Raw genomic sequence first — 22243 nt, 5'->3', positions numbered from 1 at the left:
AGATAGCACCATCCCCCGCTAAACCATCCCAGTCCATGTAGGACCATCCCCCGCTAAACCATCCCAGTCCAGATAGCACCATCCCCCACTAAACCATCCCAGTCCAGTTAGCACCATCCCCCGCTAAACCATCCCAGTCCAGTTAGCACCATCCCTCGCTAAACCATCCCAGTCCAGATAGCACCATCCCCCGCTAAACCATCCCAGTCCAGTTAGCACCATCCCCCGCTAAACCATCCCAGTCCATGTAGGACCATCCCCCGCTAAACCATCCCAGTCCAGATAGCACCATCCCCTGCTAAACCATCCCAGTCCAGTTAGCACCATCCCCCGCTAAACCATCCCAGTCCAGATAGCACCATCCCCCGCTAAACCATCCCAGTCCATGTAGGACCATCCCTCGCTAAACCATCCCAGTCCATGTAGGAGAATCCCCCGCTAAACCATCCCAGTCCAGTTAGCACCATCCCTCGCTAAACCATCCCAGTCGAGATAGCACCATCCCCCGCTAAACCATCCCAGTCCATGTAGGACCATCCCCCGCTAAACCATCCCAGTCCATGTAGGACAATCCCCTGCTAAACCATCCCAGTCCAGTTAGCACCATCCCTCGCTAAACCATCCCAGTCCAGATAGCACCATCCCTTGCTAAACCATCCCAGTCCAGATAGCACCATCCCTCGCTAAACCATCCCAGTCCAGATAGCACCATCCCCTGCTAAACCATCCCAGTCCAGTTAGCACCATCCCCCGCTAAACCATCCCAGTCCAGATAGCACCATCCCTCGCTAAACCATCCCAGTCCATGTAGGACAATCCCCTGCTAAACCATCCCAGTCCATGTAGGACCATCCCCCGCTAAACCATCCCAGTCCATGTAGGACCATCCCCCGCTAAACCATCCCAGTCCAGATAGCACCATCCCCTGCTAAACCATCCCAGTCCAGATAGCACCATCCCCCGCTAAACCATCCCAGTCCAGATAGCACCATCCCCCGCTAAACCATCCCAGTCCAGATAGCACCATCCCCCGCTAAACCATCCCAGTCCAGATAGCACCATCCCCCGCTAAACCATCCCAGTCCAGATAGCACCATCCCCTGCTAAACCATCCCAGTCCAGATAGCACCATCCCCCGCTAAACCATCCCAGTCCATGTAGGACCATCCCCCGCTAAACCATCCCAGTCCATGTAGGACAATCCCCTGCTAAACCATCCCAGTCCAGTTAGCACCATCCCTCGCTAAACCATCCCAGTCCAGATAGCACCATCCCTCGCTAAACCATCCCAGTCCAGATAGCACCATCCCCTGCTAAACCATCCCAGTCCAGTTAGCACCATCCCCCGCTAAACCATCCCAGTCCAGATAGCACCATCCCTCGCTAAACCATCCCAGTCCATGTAGGACAATCCCCTGCTAAACCATCCCAGTCCATGTAGGACCATCCCCCGCTAAACCATCCCAGTCCATGTAGGACCATCCCCCGCTAAACCATCCGAGTCCAGATAGTACCATCCCCTGCTAAACCATCCCAGTCCAGTTAGCACCATCCCCCGCTAAACCATCCCAGTCCAGATAGCACCATCCCCCGCTAAACCATCCCAGTCCATGTAGGACCATCCCCCGCTAAACCATCCCAGTCCAGATAGCACCATCCCCCGCTAAACCATCCCAGTCCAGATAGCACCATCCCCTGCTAAACCATCCCAGTCCAGATAGCACCATCCCCTGCTAAACCATCCCAGTCCAGATAGCACCATCCCCCGCTAAACCATCCCAGTCCAGATAGCACCATCCCCCGCTAAACCATCCCAGTCCAGATAGCACCATCCCCCGCTAAACCATCCCAGTCCAGATAGCACCATCCCCCGCTAAACCATCCCAGTCCAGATAGCACCATCCCCTGCTAAACCATCCCAGTCCAGATAGCACCATCCCCCGCTAAACCATCCCAGTCCATGTAGGACCATCCCCCGCTAAACCATCCCAGTCCATGTAGGACAATCCCCTGCTAAACCATCCCAGTCCAGATAGCACCATCCCTCGCTAAACCATCCCAGTCCAGATAGCACCATCCCCTGCTAAACCATCCCAGTCCAGTTAGCACCATCCCCCGCTAAACCATCCCAGTCCAGATAGCACCATCCCTCGCTAAACCATCCCAGTCCATGTAGGACAATCCCCTGCTAAACCATCCCAGTCCATGTAGGACCATCCCCCGCTAAACCATCCCAGTCCATGTAGGACCATCCCCCGCTAAACCATCCCAGTCCAGATAGTACCATCCCCTGCTAAACCATCCCAGTCCAGTTAGCACCATCCCCCGCTAAACCATCCCAGTCCAGATAGCACCATCCCCCGCTAAACCATCCCAGTCCATGTAGGACCATCCCCCGCTAAACCATCCCAGTCCAGATAGCACCATCCCCCGCTAAACCATCCCAGTCCGGATAGCACCATCCCCTGCTAAACCATCCCAGTCCAGATAGCACCATCCCCCGCTAAACCATCCCAGTCCATGTAGGACCATCCCCCGCTAAACCATCCCAGTCCAGATAGCACCATCCCCCGCTAAACCATCCCAGTCCATGTAGGACCATCCCCCGCTAAACCATCCCAGTCCAGTTAGCACCATCCCCCGCTAAACCATCCCAGTCCAGTTAGCACCATCCCTCGCTAAACCATCCCAGTCCAGATAGCACCATCCCTTGCTAAACCATCCCAGTCCAGTTAGCACCATCCCCCGCTAAACCATCCCAGTCCATGTAGGACCATCCCCCGCTAAACCATCCCAGTCCATGTAGGACCATCCCCCGCTAAACCATCCCAGTCCAGATAGCACCATCCCCCGCTAAACCATCCCAGTCCATGTAGGACCATCCCCCGCTAAACCATCCCAGTCCATGTAGGACCATCCCCCGCTAAACCATCCCAGTCCAGTTAGCACCATCCCTCGCTAAACCATCCCAGTCCAGATAGCACCATCCCTTGCTAAACCATCCCAGTCCAGTTAGCACCATCCCCCGCTAAACCATCCCAGTCCATGTAGGACCATCCCCCGCTAAACCATCCCAGTCCATGTAGGACCATCCCTCGCTAAACCATCCCAGTTCAGATAGCACCATCCCTCGCTAAACCATCCCAGTCCAGTTAGCACCATCCCCCGCTAAACCATCCCAGTCCATGTAGGACCATCCCCCGCTAAACCATCCCAGTCCATGTAGGACCATCCCCCGCTAAACCATCCCAGTCCATGTAGGACCATCCCTCGCTAAACCATCCCAGTTCAGATAGCACCATCCCCCACTAAACCATCCCAGTCCATGTAGGACCATCCCCCGCTAAACCATCCCAGTCCAGATAGCACCATCCCCTGCTAAACCATCCCAGTCCATGTAGGACCATACCTCGCTAAACCATCCCAGTCCAGATAGCACCATCCCCCGCTAAACCATCCCAGTCCATGTAGGACCATCCCCCGCTAAACCATCCTAGTCCATGTAGGACCATCCCCCGCTAAACCATCCCAGTCCAGATAGCACCATCCCCCGCTAAACCATCCCAGTCCAGATAGCACCATCCCCCGCTAAACCATCCCAGTCCATGTTGGACCATCCCTCGCTAAACCACCCTGTTCCCACAGTTGAGGACAGCGTCTGCCGAACCTGCGCTGAAACCTTCCAAGAACGGAGATTTCCTCCATCTCTGGGCAGCCTGTTCCCACCCTGTACCCCCTTCAGATGCATTGTTCTTCCTCATCTCCAGCCTCAGTTTCCCCTCCTGCAGTGTCAGACCATTGCTCTGAGTCCTGTCCCATGCAGCCACAGAGAACAGTCTTTCTCCATGCTTGTGTAACCACCCTTCAGGGGTTTGAGAGCCATGAGATCCTTCCTCAGTCTTCTCTTCTCTTGACTAAATGACCCCAGCTCTTCCAGCCGGTCCTCATAGCCTTGCTTCCCAGGTCCCTCCTAGTTTTTTATCACTCTGCTTGTCTCTCTCCAATTTATCCACCTCCTTGATAAAGTGCAGGGCCCAAAACTGGGTGTAGGACTCTGGGGCACTGAATAGAGTAGGAACAGCACTGCCCTTGGCTTACAGACTTGCTCATTTTGGGGTTGCTATTCCCACAGCCCTCTGCTTTTACCCCAGGATAACGTGTACATCTGCCCATTCCCTGAGTGAGGGGCCCTTGCACCATGAGGGGAGAGGAAAGGAGGCTGGCACCCATCTCCAACTTCACATAGTCTCCCAGCAAGCAGGCCGTGGGAGGCATCGTGGCTCAGAGCATCCACAGTGAAATAATTGACGGATGCTCACTTGCTGATGGGAGTTGAGGGCTACAAAGCATGACTGGGCCCCGTGCGTTTCGAGCTCTGCTTGCTCCTTTTGCATCTTCTCCTTGAGCACATTGCACTAAAAAACGATGTGCTTTTGGCAGTGGGTTCGTTCCAGTGCCAGTCGTTGCCACAAGAGCCCCATAGGCAAAGGAGAGATTTCATAGCACATGCATGCGGCTGCTTTCCGGGGGAGATGCGCTTTGCATCCAGGAGGATCAGCTCCTTCGTGGCGTCAAAGCTGGTGCCGCACTGTTTCACATCACGTGAACAGGGCTGAAAGTCTTTTGGCTTTTTACAAGCCCTGTCTTTGCAGATTCCTCGAGTGGCTTCCTTTTTGCACGTTGCTTTTAAACCAGCAGGGAGGAAGGATCGATTTTACATTGCTTTTAATTCGTCACCGCGCTGCAAAAGTGCTCTAGATTATTGGCAAAGTCTGGGCATGTCTCTCTCAATTTTTCTAACTCTCTTTTTTTAAGTGAACCCCCCCTTGAGCCCATGGATGGGGGATTCAGAAGCTCCTTATTTGAAGCAGCTCTCCTTGCAGCCTGCTCGAAGTCCCCTCTTCCCCCCCTCTAGGATCCTGGCCAGGCTGAAGTGTTGGCCGCGATGCTGCTCTCTATGAAATCACTGGCAAACTATTCTCTGAGGTTCGTGGGCCCAAAATGGGCCTGCTGGGACTGGCTTTGTGGCTCGTCGGGTCCTTAGGGGAAAGAAAACCAGTTAAATGCTTTTCTGGGGTTTTTTGGCCGTTAATTAAACAGAGCAAAAATGGGTATAATGATCAAACGAACGTGCTGATGCGATGCCGGAGCAGCGGGCGTGCGGCACGTAGCCGCCGAGACCGAAGGAACGCAGCTGTCTCGTGGTCGGCTGGCAGATGGCAGGGCGCATTTCTCTGCACCTGCTGGCTCGAGGGGACAGAGGGTTGCGTGTTGAACACGTGCCGTGTGCTGGGGTTGGGAGGCCTGGGGCCGAGGAGAGCGGGCTCTGCCCCTGCCACGGGCTTCAGGAAGTGATGCAGAGCAGGTTTGCAGAGAGTAATGATGCGGGTGTGCATGCATGTGTGTTTTGTGTGTACGTGTGTGTGTGTGTCCGTTTCTGGGTGTGTTTTAGGACAGGTAAGTAAAAGCCCTAGCATAGTAGGGATTGGGCTGCATGGGTAGGAGCGTTGCCAGCAGATCAAGGGCAGCGATTCTTCCTCTCTCTTCAGCCCTGGGGAGGCCACATCAGGAGTCCTGAGTCCAGCCGTGGACCCCCCAGTGCAGGGCCCTAGGACTGGAAAGGACCCCGATCCCTCCTCCTGGCTCTCCTTTGGGTTGGACAGAGCAGTCGATGAGCTCCCCAAAGCCCCACTGCATACTCACAGAGCGCCGGGGCTGGCAGGACCCTCGAGGGGCATCACGACCCCCCGCTCGGATGCAGGACACTGCTCTTGTGCTGCTCCAGCCTCCTCTTGGAAACGTCCAGGAAAGGGCGATCCCTGCTGCAGGTGAAGTTGCCCGGCTTTGCCCCACTGCTGGGAAACCCCCAGCTTTTTGCATGGGAGCGATGCTGGCTCCCAGGAAGTCAATGCTGCTTCGGGGGTTTTAATTTCCTCTCCAGCCAGTTTGCAAGCATCATTTCCAGCCCCAGATTTGAATGGCACGAGGGCCCGGGAGCCCTGCACAGGTGCCCCTGCAACACCCACAGCTCAGGCCCCTTAGAGGCGGACTGCCGCACCCAGGTGATAGCTCTGTACCTGGAGACCAGGTAATAGCCCGTGAGGCCTCCTGCGTGGGGATGCTGTTGCATTAATATCTCCTCTCCCCTCCTTCCCCCTCCTCTCCTCCCTGGCTGCAGCAGCAACAAGAGATGTATTTCAGCAGGGAAACAGCACGCTGCCTCGGACTGGTCTGCAGATCTTTCTCCAGCCTACAACACCGCTCTGGCCCTTGGGGGTGGCTCCGTGGGCAGGGACCCGTGTCTCTTCGGGAGACTGTCGCTGCAGGGTGGAAACCTTCTCCAAGGAGCTAAACTTAGCCAGGTGCTGGGGCAAGAATAGGCTGCTCAGGTGGGCGCGGGCAGGGCAGGGTGGCAATTAAGGAGAGAAACGAGGGTACGTGGCCTTCCGGCCTCCACGGGCTTCAGGCCAGTAACACCCACGTGCAAGTGGCCGAGGGGCTGTTTCCTAAAATGGCTCCGAGCCGCTGGAATTTGGCCTCGTTCCTGTCCGTAGCTGGGCCTGTTCTCTCTGGAGCGTGTGGCATGTGTGTGCATGCGTGTCTGTGTGCGTGCGTGTTGCGGGCAGAGGACCAGTTCTTGGCAATACTGAGGAAAATAAAAATCACAGCCAAACAGCTTTTAAAGGAGGTTCTTTACAGGATTTTTTTCCCCATTGAACTTTGTCATTTTCGTTTAAAAAAAATAACATTTTCCATTTAAAATGGAGGAGAGATGCTTTGGTTTTCAGTTGTCAAATGCACAATCCCCTCCCCCCACCTTCTTTTTAATTGCAAAAATCATGACACTTTTAAATCAAAATGGTAATTTTTTTTTCTATGAAGTTTCAAAGTAGTTTCTAAGCAGCTTGTGCCCCAAACCTTTCCCTTGTAACTAGACATGGTGGGAGCTGAGAGCTCGGCTGGATTCACGGGGGCTCGGACAGGTGCTTGTGGGAAAGGGGCATCGGTGGCTCTGGGGCAGGGCGCGAGGGGCACGGCCTCTGCCTCGGCCCTGCCTGGACCTCCGTGCTGGAGGCTGCAGGGAGAGAGGAGCAGGGGAGTCCTCCGGCCTGAGTCCTGTGGGTTACCTGGCCCTTGTAGGGCCCCTTTTGTCAAAGCATCACACCCACGCTCTTGGGTCACAGGTGGGGAAACTGAGGCACACGGCAACCGGACTTGCTGAAGGCAGTGCTGAGCTGGGGGAAGGACTCTAGGGCCAGAGCTTCGGGCCCGGGGCTCCCTACTCCCTCTCGCTGCAGAGAAAGACCTGGACCAGTGGCTTGAATTGGGGCTGGGCTGTGCCAATGCTCCTGCTGAGATCCATCCTGCAAGGTCCTCTCTGGCAGGTCTTGCTCCTGCGCTCAGGCTCAGCATGACGCTGCGCTGGGGGCAGGAAGGGTTTCCCCCCTGGTCTGGACTGGGGAGGGTTGTCTTCCTCTCCCAGGGGTCTCTGGAGCGTCCATGACCCCCCTAGCAGCAGCAGGACATTGGCGTCTGCGGCTTTCCTGGGGGCAGGGGCGATGCCGGGGGCTGTCGGGGTGACTGTCATGTTGGTCAGAGGTCGGACATGGGGTTTGTCTGGGCTCGTTTGGACGGGGCTGATCCCTCCGGGGGTCCCGGCCAGCCCAGCTTCTCTCTGTTTTTCTATGATCTTTTTTCCTTCAGTCCATCTTTCAAAAACAAGGTGCTCATCTTATTCTGGGGTGCCTTGTATGCGAGGAAATACGGCATTGGGGCGGGTTCCTGTTTCTTTCCATCCTAAATTCAGCGGGTGCAGCTGCGTGGGCTACAGCGTGCCTTGTTCCCTCCCTCCAGGTGGGCTTCCTGAAGATCCTGCACAAGTACGAGATCACCTTCCTCCTGCCTCCGGTGCAGAGTCTGGGCAAGGACATCTGCGCCGTCCCCGTCCCCAACCTGAACCTCCGCGTCATCAGCATCACGCCGGTATCGGAAGGTAAGATCTCGGGAGGGCAGATCGTGTTTGCTCAGTGACGTCCCCCCGCTCGCTGCCTCCTTTATTTGCAGAGATCTTAAGCCTCTGACGTCCGTGCAACGTGCCGCAGTCCGTGCAGGGCCTGCGGGTGGTTATGTGAGCAGCTCGGGAGGGCTCGTTTGGGTGGGCTTCGGGGGGCATGGGCATGAGAGGCTTGTGAAGAGGTGGGTATGTGCTGGCGGCTTCTCCGGGCAGCAAGAGCCTTTCCCAGGGTTGTAAAGCCCGGGTTGCACCCAGCGAATAAACCGCAGACGTGGGGCCGTTCCTGCTTTCCCCAGCAGAAGCCGTGCTTTGGTTTTAAAAGTCTAATGGATTCTCCAGGGGAAAGTGGCTCCGCTGACCCTGAAAGCAGAGGACTGATCTCTGTTCCTGGGGAGGGCTTGGGTGCTGTCTGTGAGGCCCCTAATAGACACTGAATGAAAGGCACGCTGGGGTCTGGTGCACAATCCCAACCATCGCGCTTCCTTTCATATGCGTATTGCGCGTGTTAACTTGGTGGCTATTCCCCCGTGTCATTGAACAGGCGTGCAGCTGCATCGCTCCTTCAGGCGTGATTAACCAGCATGTTGCGCTGTAAGTGTAATGTCTGTCAGGGGCCGGTGGAACGACCCCAAGATGGGTCGGATACGACTGGAGTCCTGGTGCCTGAGGCTGGAGATCATGATGCTTCTTCTCGGAGCATCCCGGGTCCGTCGAGACCAGGCCTTGGTGTCCTGGCCGGGCCAGTAAGATGGAGCTGGAGCTCCGTTAGCTCGACCGTCTGCTTCCCGGTACCGGGGGCTGCTGGGGGCCAGGCGCTTGCCTGCCTGGCAGCGGGTCCTTCTCTGCAGAGACGTGTGGGCCCAGCCTTGGAGCAGAGATGAGCAGCGCTCTTGGCTCCTTCCCAGCACAGTGGGGAGCACTGGGTATCTGTCTTGCCCCAGCAGCCCTTTGCTGGCATCCTGACTGCCCTCTGGGCAGTGAGCATGGGTGCTCTCAAGGCCCTGCCGTGGCTCTCCTTCCCTCTGGCTTTGCATTGGCAGGTGAAGAATGGCACGTACTCCACCCAGGCGTGCCAGGAGATGCTGGGGGGGGTTCGCTGCAACATCAGCCCTTCTGCTCCCTGTGCAAAGAGTGGAGCCAGGCTGGATCTCATGGGGAAACGTGGAGCCTGTCACCGCCCCTGGCAGCTCGGGGAAGAGCCTGCATCCCTAGCCTCGCAGGCTCCTCGCCTGACCCCGCGGCGAGTCCGGCCTGGGCTCATCACCGACGCAGCTGCAGGTTTCCTGCAAAGGGATTAACAGCCTGTTGGATTGGCTTTCAAACGTGCGTGGCCTTACGACCTCCGGCCCTGCTTGCGGCTGGGTCTGGGCGGTCGGCCAGGACCGTGCTTCAGCAGGATTTCCCACTTTCTGCTAGGTTTCTTTTTTTCAAGAGGTGCTGGCTTGGATCAGCCCGGACTGGCCCCAGGGCATGTGGTGGGTGACGGGGGGTGATGAAGGACGTGACACAGGACGTACTCAAGTACCTTCCAAGGGAACCAAGTCGTATTCCTGCCTTGGCGTCTTCCCTGCTGGTCTGCCCCTGCCTGGGGCATGCGAGAGCCGTTCTCCGTGGCATTTAAGCTGCATAACCTTTCAAACAGGCTGTCTAGACACTGCTTTTAAAATAGCTGCTTGTAACTTTGAAGGCCTCCTTTTTAAAAAGGAAACCACTCGGCTTCCAGGGGCAACGGCAGATAGATTTCTCCTCCACCGCCGTCCGGATCCATTGCTGATCCTCCTGCGGTAGGAGGAGAAAAGCACATACCGTGACATTTCCAAGCTAACATGCAGTTATGATTATTTAATCTATTTTTTTCTCCCCCTTCTGCTTGGCTCTCTCTCTCCTGTCTGCAGTGTGTTGGTCTCACCTGCACATGAGAAAAAGAAGGCATTGGGTTGCCAAGTTGGCTTTGCAAAGTGAACATCCAGCTGATCTAGCATAGAGGCCTTTTTGGGGTGATAAATGTGCTGCAACATTTATATATAGCCGTTGATGACAAGTTGTGATGCATAACATGCCCTGCGGGCTGAGCAAGGAGGATGCCGGTGGCCAGAGCACCATCAAAGGCAAATTTGTGTCACACAGCCAACAGCTGCAGCCAGTGCAATGAAATAATCCCCTGCAATTTCCCTGTCTCAGCCTTGAGCTAGATCTAGTGAGTTAGCCATCATTAAGATCAATTGGTTGCTATCTGCCTCTCTGCCGGGAACACGGTAATTTAATGAACCCGTCCCTTTGCTGTCTGTTAGAGGTCTGTGCCATTTGGGGCTGCACAAGCAGCTACAGCACTCGTTAGGCACTTGCTTTGGACTCTGGTCTCTTAATTCAGTTTGCAAATGGACTCAGAGCAGTTGTGCTCAATCTTTGGGTCCCAAGGGCCAGCTGAGTGGCAGAGGGCCTGTCTGCAAGCTGAACTGGGCCCTGGGGTCTGATACCACCTGCTTCTGCCCCCTGAATGCTGGGATTGGGCCATGGGGGCCTGGCACGGCCCCCTCCCAGCCCCTGAGCTCTGGCAGGGGTATATCCAGGGGGGTGCATGGTGCAGTTGCACCCCACTTTTATCTCTGCTTCACCCAGACTTTTTAATCCGACAGCCTGGAAGAGGCAGCAGCATTTCTCATCAGGCAGCACTGAGTCACTTGTCTTTATGGCTCCTTATCATCTCCCTGATTCCTGCTAATCTCTCTGCACTCACAGGGGTGAACGACCCTCTCTCCTTTTTAATAGTCTTGATGTTCCCCTATTCAAAATATCCTTTTTTTTCTGCATTGCTGCTGTCTGTTCACCTTTCCTGGTCATAGCTCCTGTTTCCCAGCCCTGTGGACTGCTTTTAGCTCTAGCTGAAAACCTTCACTCGGGTGTCCTCACATGGATTCAGGTGTAGAAATGACTGACAGTGATGCATTGGAGGCACTTGTGAGATGCTCAAGAAGACAAGATTTTGTTTTTTGCATCTGAATAAGAGACGTGTTTAACTAGAATAACTACAGGGATCTCCCTGGATCTCTTGAGCATGTATTTTGATCTACCTGGGATCTCCTGAGCATATATCAACAACCTTTTACAGAAGCAGGACGTTGGCTGCTGTGGTCCCCTGCTTTCCCCGGGGCAGGTTCGGGTGTGATGTCTTATGTTGTGTCAGGATTGACGGTAGTTTTTGAACAGTTTAGGTGATGGATGTGTCCGGGCTGGTTTGGCCAGGGCTGATCCTGCCTCAGGCAGGGCTTGACCTGGATGTGATCTCCGCAGGTCCCGTCCAGCCCCACATCTCTACAAACCGGATTCTGTACAGGACAAATGACCCAATATCTGTTGATTATTTCAACTATTTGTTTGCCTAGTTTGTTGAGTTTTTTTAAGCATTTATATAATGTAGCAAAGGGGTGCACCTTCCAATAGTTGTATTTGCTTTGGCCTTGAAGTGAATGATCTAGTGCTAGCCCCCTAGCTTTTAGTAAAGCATCTAGTTTCCCTATAACTGCAGAAGACGATGTGTTGCTATGTGATTTCATAGATTTCATAGACATTAGGGCTGGAAGGGACCTCGGGAGATCATCGAGTCCAGCTCCCTGCCCAAAGGGCAGGAAGTCAGCTGGGGTCATAGTGATGATGTGCTACACCTTTTGCACCTTGCTTTTCAAAATCCTAGATGCGGCCATGACTGTGACGTGCACCCCTGGCCTCTTTCCCCCGATTTGTCCCCATGGAATAAGCTGTAAATGAGTGGCCTTCCTCTAGCCATCAGGGGCTTGTAGTGTCTGGTGGGTCTAGGTCTGCCATCGCTGTATAACAGGCTTGTCTCTGTCAGGGGCAAGTTGTAGATATCTTAGAAGGAGAATATATGTATAGGATGTGTCTAGTGTAATCCAGCTCCTGTCACACCATCAGCCAGCTTTGGTGAGGGATGGCAGTGCACATTAGGTATTTTATTGTTTCCCCATTATACCTGTGGCCGGATCTCCGAGGCGGCTCCGAAGCTTCAGCCAGATCAAGGCGGAAACCTGGTCGGAGCTCCGCATCGCATCGCATCGCATCGTGGCCGTCTGAACCGGCCGGATCCAAAGCCAGATCGGATTGCTGCCGACTCGCACGGGCCTAGTGCACGTCCCATCCTGGGCTGCATGGGTGGGAGCGTTGCCCGCAGATGGAGGGCAGCGATTCTTCCCCTCTGTTCAGCACTGGGGAGGCCACATCTGGAGTCCCGTGTCCAGCTGTGGGCCCCCACTACAGAAAGGATGTGGACACGTGGGAAAATTAGCAATGAAAATGGTTTGGTGACTGGGGGCCAGGACTGGTGAGGAGAGGCTGAGGGAAATGGGCTGAGTGAGTCTGCAGAAGGGAAGACCGAGGGGGATTGGATAGCAGCCTTCACCTCCCTGCCGGGGGTGCTGCAAAGAGGATGGAGCTGGGCTGGTCTCAGTGGGGGCAGATGACAGAAGGAGTAATGGGCTCAGGCTGCAGCAAGGAAAGTTGTGGTTGGATATTAGGAAAAACTTTTTCCTGAGGAGGGTGGTGAAGCAGTGGAACAGGCTCCCCAGAGAGGCGGTGCAGTCTCCATCCTTGGAGGTGTTTAACCCCCGGGGAGACAAAGCCTTGGCTGGGATGATGTAGTTGGGGCTGGTCCTGCTTGGAGCAGGGGTTGCACTAGATGTGACCTCCTGGGGTCCCTTCCAGCCCTCGTTGTCTGTGAGTATGATTTTGTGATCTGCGACTGCCGTAGCCTGCCCTGCACGGGTCTAGGCCCCTGTCCTCTGTATTCTCTGCCTCTGCAGCCTCCTCCAGCAACGAGCTCCACAAATGAACCACGCTCTCAGCAAGCAAGCTTAGCACTGTGGTTCCCCAAGCTGGGGGCCACCCTCCCAGCTCTTTGGCCACCCTCACAACTGCTCTTTGGCCTTGGACCAGGAATGGGGTCACACAGGGAAATTGGGCTACGTCCCTGGATAGATTTGGAGCCCAGGGCTGCTCTTCCTCAATCACGAGGCTCATTAATGACATGCAAATGAGCCAGTTGTTGCATCTGTGGCTTCATTCCTTTCAAAGCTCCCTGCCGCGCTGCCCCGGCACTCTGTTATTTATCAACTGCAATCAGGCCATCAAAAGCTCTTCTGTTCAGACAGTTGTCAGGCACCGGCTGCTTTTTCTAAGGGGGTCTTAGACCCATCTCGGAGGGTAGGGGAGTGATTAAGAGCATGGGGGGTGGGTGTTGTGCAGGCTGCAGAGGCCTTCGCAGCAGGCTGCTAGGGAGCTGTGAGCACGGGTGAGAGTGGAAAGGGTGCTGGTTGTGGCTGTGTCGGTCTAAGGACGTAGGCAGACAAGGTTTTCGGGTTGCAAGCAGCTTATAGAGGGTGCATGTCCAGGTAATCGCTGAATCCTGGCAACTTCCATGGGCCAGAGGGGTTTTAGGGAACCTGGCAGCTCGAAGCGGTGCATGTCGGCGTGGGAGTGGCGCAGGCAGCTTACGCGTGAGCCGTGCACTTGCTGTGAGCCAGCTGGCGTGGCTCCGATGGAAGAATTTCAAATGAATCCCCATCTCGTTGTGGAGAGAAACACCAGCTCAGCTCCCCCAGAGTCCTACAGAGCCCCGGGCCTCGCCTGCTTTTGCTTTCCGTGCCTGGCTGCAGGCCCCGTTCGGCCTCCTTCCCGTCGAGTCTGCGATTCATTAGCTGCAGCGACGCAGTTTCTACCCTTGCAAAGGCCTTTGGGAGCTCGGACGTTGCATTCCTAGGATACTTCTTGCTTAGGCTGAGTCGTGGAGCTCTTGGATCCATAGTCCCTGGAGGCTTTTCTCTCGTGGAGCTGGCGTTGAAACTCTTGCGGCCCTTGATCCCAGGGGCAGAAACCAAGCAGAGAAGGCATCGGTGGATAATCCTGTCCGTGCCCCTCAGATGTATGCTCTGCCCTACAATAGCACAGGCATCTGCATAGGCTTTTGTTTCAGACCACGTGAGAACGCGGCAGTGAGCCGTGTGCTTGGCGTTGATCACGTGTGCGGGATTCTCCAGCATGGGCAGATCGAGGGTGTTGAACGGGCGGGTGCAGATGGCGCGGTGCATCATCCAATATGATCCAACACATTTTTCTCTATTTAAAAAGGAATAGAAGTTTTCTTAGTATGCAAGGGGCCCGGGGCTGTGTTATTTAGTTTAAGATTAAAGCAAAAACACATTTCACTGTATTGAAATGTGTTCATTTGCTGTATTACATATTAGGTATAAAAAGACAAGGAGCTAGGCCAAAAAGAATCACAAGATGTTGTTTCATTATTCCTGCAGAAATTAGAGTGACATGTACTTTTCTTTTTTTCAGGCTCATAAAACAAAATCTTGCCTTTTTGAAAATCCTAGAATTGCAGGCAACCAGGGCTAGAAGGGAGCTCAGGAGGTCACATCTAGTCCGACCCCTGCTCCAAGCAGGACCAGCCCCAACTACTTTATCCCAGCCAAGGCTTTGTCTACCCAGGGCTTGAACACCTCCAAGGATGGAGACTCCCCAACCTCTCTGGGGAGCCTGGTCCAGTGCTTCACCACCCTCCTCGGGAGAGAGTTTTTCCTAATATGCAACCTCATCTCTCCTTGCTGCAGCCTGAGCCCATTGCTCCTTGTCCTGTCAGCTGCCCCACTGAGACAAGTCCAGCTCCATCCTCTTTGCAGCCCCGCTGCAGGGAGGTGAAGGCTGCTATTCAATGCCCTCCCAGCCTTGTCTTCTCCAGACTAAATAAGCCCAGTTTCCTCAAGTCTTTCTTCATCCGTCCTGTCTGCCAGTCCCCAACCATTTTCATTGCCCTCCGCTGCGCTTTCCCCAATGTGGCCACATCCTTTGTGTCATGGGGCGGGGCCCACAGCTGGACACAGGACTCCAGATGTGGCCTCCCCAGTATCGAATAGAGGGGAATAATCACTCCCGTCCATCCGCTGGCAGCGCTCCCACCAACGCAGAGCAGGATGCCAGTAGCCCTCTTGGAAACAAGGGCACATCTCGAGCAGGCATCCGAGACTGCACTGAAAGTTATTTCCACACTTGACTTAATGTTCGCCTGAGTTAAGGTTTCCACACGTGAGTTAAAGCTTTTAGCGAGATGTAAATACAGCCTGCAGGGCTGTGATATTGAAGAAAGATATGACCAGGAATGGTTAACAGAAACCTAATTGCAAAAGAAAAGCCAGCTTGATTAGTGGAACGTGAAGACCATGAAAAACGAGTGAGGGTTTCTAATGCCTGTGAAATGAAGAGTTTAGAAGAAATCAGGTAGATTATAATGAGCTGTGAAATTAGTTGACTCCCTCAGCTCTGTCTGAATAGAAATGTCGCTACCGCTCCCAGTTGGGTTTAAAGTTTGGGTGGAGCAGGAATCCAGGGGTGGAGAGGATGCAGCTGCACCCCCCTGGATCCGCCCTGTTTTTTTGGGCTTGCTGTACACAGAGGTATTCATGGCTGAACGTATCATGGACTGGCTCCATCCCGCCCTTGCAGTCGCCCTGTCTTTCCTTTGGGATCAGTAATATCCACTGCTCTTTGTGCACCGAGTTAAATCACGAGTGCCTCACGGAGCTGGGTCAGTCCTTTGGGCGAGAGAACAAATAGGCATCATCCTTTGGGTCCCAGATCTTGAACGGTGACACACAGTGCTTTGCGATGCTCCTTTTACTGATGGGGAAACTGAGGCACAGCAGTTGGGTAGCAGCATGGTGCTTCCCATACCCAGCTCAGCTGCAGCACAGGGCCTCAAGTCCCTGTCTGGTGTCTCCCCTGTGGGACAGCGCTGCCCCGGGAGCAGTAACGGCATCTGGTACTGCGGAGGGATGGGCGGTGGGAGCCTGGATAGCTGGTCCTGGCTTCGCCTCTGTGTTGTGCACTGAATAAACACTGCCAAGGCCCCGGAGACTGCACACAGTCCTTCTTCCCTTGAAGCAAAGCTACTGCGGATCTGGCCTGGGACGCCGGTGGAGACAGCTCCTTTCCAGCTGACGCTGGTGGAGTGCCCAGCTGGGCATTGCACCCTCCTCTGACCCGTGGTAGCTGCCGTCTGTTCCTGGGTTGTGTCCTGCCTGGTGCCCCGATCCCTCAGCGTTCCTCATCCCAGGGTCTTGGTCTGGCTGGATGCTTGGCACTCAGACTGGCATCTAGTTTGTGGCCTGGCCACCCTACCTGTTTAGTAGCCCATCGTCTCTGCAGGGCAAGGGCTGTCTCCCAGGCCAAGCACGGAGGGAGTCTGACCCCAGAGAGGGTCTCCGCTTGCTACCATATTACCTGGGCATTAGCACCCCTTGTAGCCTGGCACGTCCATCACCTGAGCACCCAAGGCCCTTCTGAGCTTCGACTGCTTTTGGAGACCTTGAAGCAGGAGAACTGTGTGCCGGGATGCTGGGAGGTGGTGTCATCCTGGCTGAAGCTCCAGACGGGGACCGGGAAGGTCTGAGCTGGTCCCACACAGACCTGTGGTGTTTGAATTAGGCAGAGGCCTGGGCAAGTGTTGTGGGGTGCAGCTGACCTGTCCAGCCCCATCATCCATCTAGGGAGCGATCCTCAATGCACAAGCTAAGGTACTCCGTCTCGAAGGAAAGGCAGCAAGAGGGCACAGCAGCCCCCGTGGCTCTCCAGGGACCTAGCGGACCTTCTGCGTCTAAAAAGACAGACCTACAAAGGATGGAGGATGGGATCCACCTCCAAGGAGCAATACTCTGCTCTGGTCCAGTCCTGCAGGGAGCAAACCAGGAAAGCCAAGGCTGCGACTGAACTCCAACTAGCTTTGAGCATCAAGGACAATAAATAGTCGTTTTTCAGATATGTGGGGAGCCGGAGGAAAAGCAAGGGCAACGTTGGACCCCTCCTGAACCAGATGGGGCAACTGGCGCCCAGGAAAAAGCCAACCTATTAAATGGGTACTTTGCGTCAGTCTTTCATCAGTCCCATGGGACGCCCATGCCTGCTACGGGACAGGGAGATCCGGGTGATGGGGATCCCCTACCCTCCGTCAATGCTGACCTCGTGAAGGAACACCTTGAGAAGCTGGATACCTTCAAGTCAGCCGGCCCTGACAACCTGCACCCCAGGGCACTCAAGGAGCTGGCGAGCGTCATAGCCCAGCCCCTGGCACGGGTCTTCGAGAGCTCCTGGCGCTCTGGTGTAGTGCCCGAAGACTGGAAGAAGGCCAATGTGGTGCCGATCTTCAAGAAAGGGAGGAGAGTGGATCCGGCAAACTATGGGCCCATCAGCCTGACTTCTATCCTGGGGAAGGTCTTGGGAAAGGTTATCAAAGAGGCTTAATGGACTGGCTGACAGCAGCATCCTGAGGGATAGCCAGCACAGGTTTGTTGCAGGTAGGTCTTGTTTGACCAATCCCATTTCCTTCTACGACCAGGTGACCTATCACCTGGACAAGGGAGAAGAGGTTGATGTCATATATCTTGACTTCAAAAAAGCTTTTGATCTGGTATCCCACGATCACCTCTTGGCCAAACTGCCCAGTTGCGGCCTTGGCTCCACCACGATCCGCTGGCTGGGAAACTGGCTCCGTGGTCGGACCCAGAGGGTTGTGATTGATGGCAGTCACTCATCGTGGTGCCCTGTGACCAGTGGGGTCCCTCAAGGCTCTGTCCTGGGACCCATCCTGTTCAACATCTTCATTAATGATGTGGACATTGGAGTCAGGAGTGGACTGGCCAAGTTCGCCGATGACACCAAACTTTGGGGCAAAGCATCCACGCCAGAAGACAGGCGGGTGATCCAGGCTGACCTGGACAGGCTCAGCAAATGGGCGGACGAGAACCTGATGGTGTTTAACACCGATAAATGCAAGGTTCTCCACCCTGGGAGGAAAAACCTGCAGCATCCTTATAAGCTCGGCAGTGCTGTGCTGACTAGCACTATGGAAGAAAGGGATTTGGGGGTCATCATTGATCACAAGATGAACATAAGCCTGCAATGCGATGCTGCGGCTAGTAAAGCGACCAAAACGCTGGCGTGTATCCACAGATGCTTCTCGAGCAAATCCCGGGACGTCATTCTCCCCTTGTACTCGGCCTTGGTGAGGCCGCAGCTGGAGTCCTGCGTCCAGTTTTGGGTTCCACAATTCAAAAAGGATGTGGAGAAGCTTGAGAGAGTCCAGAGGAGAGCCACGCGCATGATCAGAGGTCAGGAAAACAGACCTTACGATGACAGGCTGAGAGCCATGGGACTCTTTAGCCTGGAAAAGCGCCGGCTCAGGGGTGATCTGGTGGCCACCTATAAGTTTATCGGGGTGACCACCAGGATCTGGGGGAACGTCTGTTCACCAGAGCGCCCCAAGGGATGACGAGGTTGAACGGTCATAAACTCCTGCAAGACCGTTTCAGGCTGGACATAAGGAAGAATTTCTTTCCTGTCCGAGCCCCCAAGGTCTGGAGCAGTCTGCCATCGGAGGTGGTTCAAGCACCTACATTGAACACCTTCAAGAGTAAATTGGATGCTTATCTTGCTGGGATCCTATGACCCCAGCTGACTTCCTGCCCTTTGGGCGGGGGCTGGACTCGATGATCTCCCGAGGTCCCTTCCAGCCCTGATGTCTATGAAATCCAGACACTGCATGCCAGGGTGTCCAGGGAGGGGTCCCCCAAGGCCATGCTGGCTCTGCAAAGAAGTGCTCCACTCGAAAGGCTGTAGTAGGCGGGAGGCCTTGTGCCCAGCAGTGGATATTACTGATCCCAAATGAAGGATGAGGCGGCTGTGAGTCCATGATACATTCAGCCAGGACTGCACTTAATACCTCTTGTGTACAGCAAGCCCGAAGAAACAGGGAGGGTTCACAGGGGTGCAATTTCATGCCTTCCCCCGCCGCCTCCCATCCCCACCCCCTGCCCTTGGATTTCTGCTCCACCCAAAATGTAAACCCAACTGGAAGTGATAGTGGCATTTCTATTCAGGCAGAGCTGAGGGAGTCAATTGATTTGACAGCTCATTATAATCCATTGCAACATTATAATCCGGTCTTTGACATAATGTGAAACATCCTCTTCAGTTCACAACAGAGAGAGGCCACAGTGTCAGAGCTGGATGGGACCCTCACAGCCAGCTCGGCCATCCTGAAGTCCTTCTTGGCCTGTTCGTTCCCAGTTGCCCTTATCCCAGCACTGCATCTTTCCCCCCCTCCATGGCCTTGAGCTCGTCTGCTGGAGGTTCCCCTCTGGAACGGGGCCTCCAAAGCTGCATCGTGGGGCTCCACATTCATTGCATAAACCCTGCTCACTTGATGCCGTGTTGGCAGCTCTGCCGATGCTGAGGGTTGTGCCGGACTCTCCTCTCTGCTTTGAGATGAGGCCTGGATGCATGGTTCTGCAGTAACCGTGTTGGCTCCATAGGGAGAACAGGTGTGAAGAGCAATAAAAAAGCTTGTGCCCCTCCCCTCAGCCAGTGGGACGGTGCTGAGAGCAAGGTGACCTTGCTGTTCACTCGTCTGTCAGCAAACTGCCTCAAAGCTGCTGTAGGTTGATCTTTGAGGGCTCCCCAGATGTGCCTGTGAGGATGAAGGTGAAAGGGTCCACAAGTGGAGCAAGGCCCCAAGCTGGGAGCCAACATCTGGAAAGCTCAAACTGGCTGCACATGGCTGCCCTTAGCATTGAGGGCAGTGAATCGCTGCAGCATCTTACCCCGGGCGGGCAGGGTTCTGCAGGATTTGGAGCTATATGCGGTGTGAAAAATGACCTGGAGTCAGAGCAGGGAAGTTGCAGCAAGCACAGCCCCCATCCAAACCACCCCAAATACATCCTTGTCTCACCTGTTTGTAAAACTACAGTCATCCCTGCTGTGCAGCTGCAGACACCAAGAGCCCCTGAACCTGCCCCAGGTAAAGCCAGGGGACACGAGTAACTTCAGTGTCCTGAAACCGTGTGGGTTGTTAAATGCACTTGAGAGATCCCAGGAGCCGGGCTGGATGTCAGACTGGGCCTGGCTGAAATCCTCCAGAAGCAAAGGCAGCCGGCTGATGGGATACAGCTGGGAGATTGGGACAAGCCTCCAGTGAAAAGCTTTGGAAGGGAAGGGAAGAGAAGAGCTGGTCTGGGCGAGCACATCTGCACCTCTCTGCTTGCACAGGGTAGCACCAGCGACAGGGCCCAGAGATGCAGACCTGGGTTCGGCTTCCCCTGAGGAGCAAGCTTTTCTTTGCTCAGGGCAATCATTACGTTTCCTTTGGGCCTTCGACGGAGCTGTTGAGACAGATGCTGAGCAGCTGTGTGCATTTTGCAGCTGGCGATGGGTGAGCATAGCGCACGCTTGAGCGCTGCTGAGACCAGTGGCCTTATGTTGGAAGGAGCCTTTTGGTTCCCGGATAGACCCAGCCCAAAGCAGGCAGCGCAGCCAGGCTTCATACCTGGCACTGATCGGGGCGTGCTCCGGAGCAGGCAGTGGGAGGGTGTATTAACACCCTGCTTTGCCTGGGGAGGGTTGGGTGTGATGTCTGGTGCTGTGTCGGGGGGACCGTGTTGTTTTGCAAAGAGGTTGGATGATGGATTTGTCTGGGATCACAGACAGTGAGGGTGGAGGGGACCTCGGGAGGTCACATCGAGTCCAAGCTCCTGCTCCAAGCAGGACCAGCCCCAACTACATCATCCCAGCCAAGGCTTTGTTTACTCGGGTCTTCAACACCTCCCAGGATGGAGACTCCCCCACCTCTCTGGGGAGCCTGGTCTAGTGCTTTACTAAAGTTTTTCCTAATATCCAACCTCAACTTCCCTTCCTGCAGCTTGAGCCCATTGCTCCTTCTGCCATCTGCCCCCACTGAGACCAGCCCAGCTCCATCCTCTTTGCAGCCCCCCTGCAGGGAGGTGAAGGCCGCTATTCAGTCCCCCTCGGTCTTCTCTTCTGGACTGGATGTGACGCCCGGAGGGCCCCGCCAGCCCGGCTCTGCTGCGAGTCTGTGATACCCGGCAGAAAACCCAAAGGGCTTTGCTGCTGCTGCTGTCCACGGGACCCAGAGAGTCACAAATCCTCCTCCTGAGAGCCAGGGAAAGCAAAGGCTTCATTGCTGCCGGCTGTGATGGGAAGAGCTCGTGGGAGGCTGATCCCCGGGGCTCTGGAAGAACAAGCTCCTGCGATCGACTCCCAGGAGCTCAGCGTGCAAGGGAGGAGATGGAAGAGAAGCCTTTGAACTTGACTGTGCAAAGCTTGGTCTTCAGCAGTTCTCCCCCCCAGAAACCCCATAGGAAACATAGAGCAGTGGGGCTGGAAGGGACCTGCGGGGTTGCATCCAGTCCCCATCCAAACCAGCCCAGAGAAACCCCGTGTCCAACCTCAGAGCAACATGACACAGTGGTTCCTGACACAGCCCCAGGCATTGCCCCTGCCCCCGGGAAAGCAGGGGGGCCACGGCCACCAATGTCCTGCTGCTGCCAGCGACGATGCTGCAGAGATGCTCTTCCACTGCAGAGGAAGGCAAACCCCCCAGTCCAGCCCAGTCTGACCAAGGGGGCAAATCCCTTCGTGACCCTAATTGTGGTGAACGGTCTGACCCCAAGCAGGGGGTATCAGGCACGCTGCTCCGGAGACGCCTGGGCTCCTCTCCTGGCCCTGTGACCCCCTGCCTACAACCTGGAGCCAGTCGCGTCCCCTCGCTGTGTTTGCCCCCGTAGTTTTGGGGCCGGGATGAAGACACCCACATAGCAGCAGTCGCGGTACAGCCTCGCCCTTTAGCGCGGCCTCGCCGGGCACTGCCGTCGTGCAAATCGGCCCAAGCTTTGTAAGGCCAGATGAAGGAGAAGCACTCGGCAGATGCTCGTAACACCGCAGGAGCCCTTGAAGCGAGCCGTGTTTGCCCACAAATCACGCTTTCCCGCTGGCAGGGCAAAGGGTGAGCTGCTGCTGGAGCCATGAATCATTTAACCTGCAGCCTCTTTGGCACGCAGCAGCAGGGAGCTCCCAGGCACATGGTTTCTTTTAGTGCCATCTCTGCACATCTCCCCTGCCTTGGGCTGCCTTCCCACGACCAGCTGAGACCCTGTCTCGAGCTGGAAGCTCTGCACACACAAAGCTGAATAGCCCCTTGCAGTTGCTTGCACTTCAGGCACGTTCTGCTTGCTGCTTTTCCTTTTCCCACACCTCCATTTGCTTTGAGCGCCTCTTCGCAAGCATTGGAGCCCGTAATTGCCGAAGCGCGTTGACTGCAAAGGTGTGATTTTTGTGCTCGCTCCTTGGAAGCTGCAGGGTTTTGTGCCT

General features: G+C 55.2%; 1 protein-coding gene across 3 annotated transcripts in view; it reads left to right on the top strand.

Moving 5' to 3' along the window:
- The window catches only part of ADISSP (adipose secreted signaling protein), a 79359-nt gene that overhangs the window by 42414 nt on the left and 14702 nt on the right, over positions 1-22243 (top strand). For all 3 annotated transcript variants that reach the window (XM_090035168.1, XM_090035170.1, XM_090035167.1), the window contains one exon: positions 7855-7993. In XM_090035168.1, coding sequence (XP_089891294.1) covers positions 7855-7993 — 139 coding nt within the window. The remainder of the gene's footprint in view (positions 1-7854; positions 7994-22243) is intronic.

This window comes from Crocodylus siamensis, chromosome 2 (genome assembly GCF_052110815.1).
Source record: "Crocodylus siamensis isolate JL-2025a chromosome 2, ASM5211081v1, whole genome shotgun sequence".
Taxonomy (NCBI): domain Eukaryota; kingdom Metazoa; phylum Chordata; order Crocodylia; family Crocodylidae; genus Crocodylus; species Crocodylus siamensis.
The sequence above is the reverse complement of the archived record's forward strand: the minus strand, read 5'-3'. Positions and strand labels throughout refer to the sequence as shown.